Here is a 4,579-nt window from a genome sequence, read left to right as displayed (position 1 = left end):
AATTTTCTTGCTTCAATTTTTATGTTATCTTTAACTTGTTGACAGCTAGGAATTTCTTCTAATTCATCATAAATATCTAAGTTAAAATATATTTTTCTAACCGTTCTTGATGAACCGAAATCTTCATACATGGGGTGTAACAAACATGCAGTTAAATAAATTTGAGAAATAGGAATATGATATTTTTTAAATTTTATAATCATTTTTTCAATGGTTTGTTGAAATCTTGGTTTATTTTTAAAAATCCGATTCTAACTGAGATTGCGTAACCTGTGACGGGCCGTCGTGACTGCGACGGTCCGTCACTCAGGTCGTCGTGAGGGCCAGGACTTTATTTTCACCAAGGACACTGTGACGGTCCGTCACACCTGTGACGGTCCATCACACCTGTGACGGTCCGTCACACCTGTGACGGTCCGTCCTGCAAGTCCGTTACGAAGTTCAGAGAGTCGATTTTCAGTACCCAATTTCAGAATTCCTAAGTATTTTGAAACGAGACATCTGTGATTGACCGTCGTGCCTGTGACAGTCCGTCGTGGGTTCCGTTGTTTCAGCCAATTTTCCAGAAATAAAATCTGCTGCTCAAAATGACTAAACAGGTCGTTACAATAGATACCAATTTACCCATCGTTCATCCCCGAACGATCACAAGAAGGAAAACAAGGGAGAAAAGGAGTACCTGAATCTGTAAACAAATGTGGGTATCTTTCTTGCATATCTGCCTCCTTCTCCCGAGTGGCTTCTTCAACCGGTCGATTCTTCCATTGCACCTTGATGGATGCAATCTCTCTTGACCTCAACTTGCGAACTTCTCTATCTAAGATAGCAACAGGCTCCTCCTCATAAGACAAGTTCTCATCAAGCAAAATTGAATTCCAACGGATAATGTAATTTCCATCCCCATGATATCTTTTCAACATAGACACATGGAATACCGGATGCACTCCGGAAAGCCCTTGGGGCAAGGCTAACTCATAAGCCACCTCCCCTATTCGCTTAAGTACTTCAAATGGTCCAATATACCTTGGACTTAGCTTACCCCTTTTTCCAAACCGCATCACCCCTTTCATGGGCGAAACTTTCAACAAGACTTGTTCACCTTCCATGAACTCTAAGTCTCTAACCTTTCGATCTGCATATTCTTTTTGTCTACTTTGCGCCGCTAGAAGCTTTTCTTGAATAGACTTCACTTTTTCCATCGAATCCCTCAAAAGGTCAGTACCCCAAGGCCTAACCTCAAATGCATCAAACCAACCAATGGGAGACCTACATCTCCTACCATACAATGCTTTGAATGGAGCCATATCAATACTTGAGTGATAGCTATTATTGTATGAAAACTCCGCTAAGGGTAGGAAGCTATCCCAATGACCACCAAACTCTATCACGCACGCACGAAGCATATCCTCCAACACTTGAATCGTCCTTTCAGACTGACCATCGGTCTGAGGATGGAACGCAGTACTAAGGTCCAACCTAGTACCCAATTCCGCATGCAATGTTTTCCAAAACTTAGAAGTAAACTGCGTACCTCTATCTGATATGATGGATAGTGGAACCCCATGCAATCGCACCACTTCCGAGATGTAAAGTTTGGCTAACTTTTCTTCATTGTAAGTCACCTTGACCGGAATGAAATGAGCAGATTTAGTTAGCCTATCAACAATCACCCAAATGGAGTCATACTTACCCGTTGTCTTCGGAAGGCCAACCACAAAGTCCATTGCAATTCTTTCCCATTTCCATTCCGGAATGGGCATTCTCTGAAGTGTTCCTCCGGGCCTTTGGTGTTCATACTTTACTTGTTGACAGTTTGGACATTTGGCAATAAAATCCACAATGTCACGCTTCATTCTACTCCACCAAAAGTGTTGTTTTAGGTCACGATACATCTTAGTTGCACCCGGATGTATAGAATACCTTGAGCTATGAGCCTCTGTCAGAATAGTGTTGATCAAATCATCGACGCAGGGTACACATACCCTTCCCTTGATTCTCAAAACACCTTCCTCATCGATTTGTGATTCCTTAGCCTCCCCTCGCAATACTTTATCTTGAATTCTTCTTAGTTTCTCATCATCAAACTGTTTTCCCTTAATTTTGTAAAGAAAAGAAGATCTTGACTCCACACAAGCCAACAATCCTCCCTTCTCATTTACTTCTAATCTCATCAAGTCGTTAGCTAGAGTCTGAACCTCTCTAGCTAATGGGTGTCTAGAGGCTTGCAAGTGAGCTAGACTTCCCATGCTTCCCGCTTTTCTACTTAAAGCATCCGCCACAACATTCGCCTTCCCCGGATGATACTGCACCCAAACCCGAATAGGATGCATCACAATAAACAATGAAGTTCTTACCCTCTACTGGCAAGGTAAGGATAGGTACGGTAGTCAACAAAGTTTTGAGCTTTTGAAAGCTTTCCTCACATTCGTCCGACCATACAAATGGAACATTCTTCTTAGTCAAGTTCGTCAATTGGGAAGCAATAGAAGAGAATCCCTTGACAAATCGGCGGTAGTAGCTAGCTAACCCAACAAAGCTCCTTATTTCTGACACGTTAGTGGGTCTTACCCAATTCTTCACTGTCTCAATCTTAGAAGGATCCACCATCACTCCATCCTTAGAAACCACATGTCCCAAAAAGGACACTGCATCTAGCCAAAACTCACACTTAGAGAACTTGGCATAAAGCTTCTTCTCCCTCAACATTTCCAATACCATTCTCAAATGCTCTTCATGTTCCTTCTTGCTCTTTGAGTATACCAATATATCATCAATAAATACGATCACGAAGAGGTCCAAATATGGCTTAAAAATCCTGTTCATCAGGCTCATGAACGCAGCAGGGGCATTCGTAAGACCAAAGGACATCACTACAAATTCGTAATGCCCATATCTCGTTTGAAAAGCAGTCTTTGGCACATCCGTTGCCCGTATTTTCAATTGATGATAACCGGATCTCAAGTCAATCTTAGAGAAGACACAAGCACCTTGTAACTGATCGAACAAGTCATCAATGCGGGGAAGAGGATACTTGTTCTTTATGGTTACCTTGTTTAGTTGTCTGTAGTCTATACACATTCGAAAACTCCCATCCTTCTTCTTTACAAACAAAACCGGAGCACCCCAAGGAGATGCACTTGGTCTAATAAAGCCTTTGTTCAATAACTCTTGAAGTTGTGCCTTTAATTCTCTTAACTCCGCGGGAGCCATTCTATAAGGGGGTATAGAAATGGGGCGAGTACCCGGTTCAAGGTCAATACAGAAATCAATATCCCTATCTGGTGGCATACCGGGAAGATCTGCAAGGAACACATCCAAAAACTCACGAACCACTGAAACAGACTCAATCGAAGGTACTTGGGTAGTGTCATCCTTGAGATGTGCCAAGAAAGCTAAACACCCTTTACTAACCATTTTCTTAGCACAAAGAAAGGAGATGATACGCACCGGATTGGAATTGTAGTTACCCTCCCACACTAACGGGTCTGTCCCTGGCTTGGCTAACGTCACCGTTTTAGCATTACAATCCAAGATTGCAAATTGCGGAGAAAGCCAAGTCATACCCAGAATCACATCAAAATCGTCCATTTCTAAGATAACCAAATCTACATAAGTGTTGCTCCCCACAAAGTTCACCAAACAAGACCTATATACCTTTTCAACTACCACAGACTCTCCCACCGGAGTAGAAACACGAATAGGCATATCAAGTAATTCACAATGTAAATTTAGACCATTAGCAAATGAGGAAGACACATAAGAAAACGTGGATCCAGGATCAAACAATACAGAAGCCATGCAATCACAAACCAGAAGATTACCTGTGATGACAGCATCAGATGCCTCCGCTTCAGACCGCCCAGGGAAAGCGTAACAATGGGCCCTATCGTTCGTCTGTCCGTTGCCCCTACCATGTTGTGATGTAGTGGCCCCAGTTTGCCCATTACCTCTGCCGTTTTGATGACCACCATTACCTCGACCACCACGTCCTCCAAAATAACGGCCTCTACCATGACCACCTCTACCTCTAGTTATTGGGGGTATATAACTTGGTCTGGGACAATTTCTCCTAATATGTCCAATCTCCCCACATCCATAACATTCTTTGGAGTCAATCATATGCCCCTCGGAGAAGTGTTGACCGGTCTGAGGTGGTCCCCCAACTACAGTCTGTAGTGAAGACTGAATTGGTCGGACTGAATAACTTCCCGAACCCTGTCCTCTAGTGTAAGAACCATTAAACTCACCTCCCTTTCGAAGCCTTTTTGATGTCGATGTTGTGGTGAAGTCGTCTGGCTTCACCCCTTCCACTTCTATCACAAAGTCTACCACCTCTTGGAAGGATTTTGCCGTAGCCGCGATCTGTAAGGCCGAAATCCGCAATTCTGACCTCAACCCCTTCACAAACCGACGAATCCGCTCTTGTGGACTGAAACATAATTGAGTGGCATATCTGGATAGTGCACGGAACTTAGCCTCATAAGCATTAACCGACATCCTCCCTTGCTCTAGGCTCAGGAACTCATCCCTTTTCCTATCCCTCAAAGTCCGGGGGATATACTTCTCCATAAACAAGCTA

At 43.2% G+C, this 4,579-nt stretch overlaps 1 protein-coding gene across 1 annotated transcript; it reads right to left on the bottom strand.

Annotated features, from left to right (window-relative positions):
• Nucleotides 1–695: 695 nt before the first annotated feature.
• On the bottom strand, nt 696–4,343 carry LOC138349029 (uncharacterized; the record flags this gene model as incomplete). The annotated part of the gene is made up of 6 exons (XM_069298884.1): nt 3,478–4,343; nt 3,115–3,417; nt 2,393–2,616; nt 2,049–2,166; nt 1,513–1,796; nt 696–1,041 (listed from the first exon to the last, which is right to left on the bottom strand). Coding segments are annotated over exons 1-6 (1,917 nt in total), but the record flags the coding sequence as incomplete, so codon positions are not given.
• Between the last annotated feature and the right edge of the window lie 236 nt (nt 4,344–4,579).

Source organism: Solanum lycopersicum, chromosome 6 (genome assembly GCF_036512215.1).
Source record: "Solanum lycopersicum chromosome 6, SLM_r2.1".
NCBI lineage: Eukaryota > Viridiplantae > Streptophyta > Magnoliopsida > Solanales > Solanaceae > Solanum > Solanum lycopersicum.
Note: the sequence above shows the minus strand (reverse complement) of the source record. Positions and strands in the feature narration are given on the sequence as shown.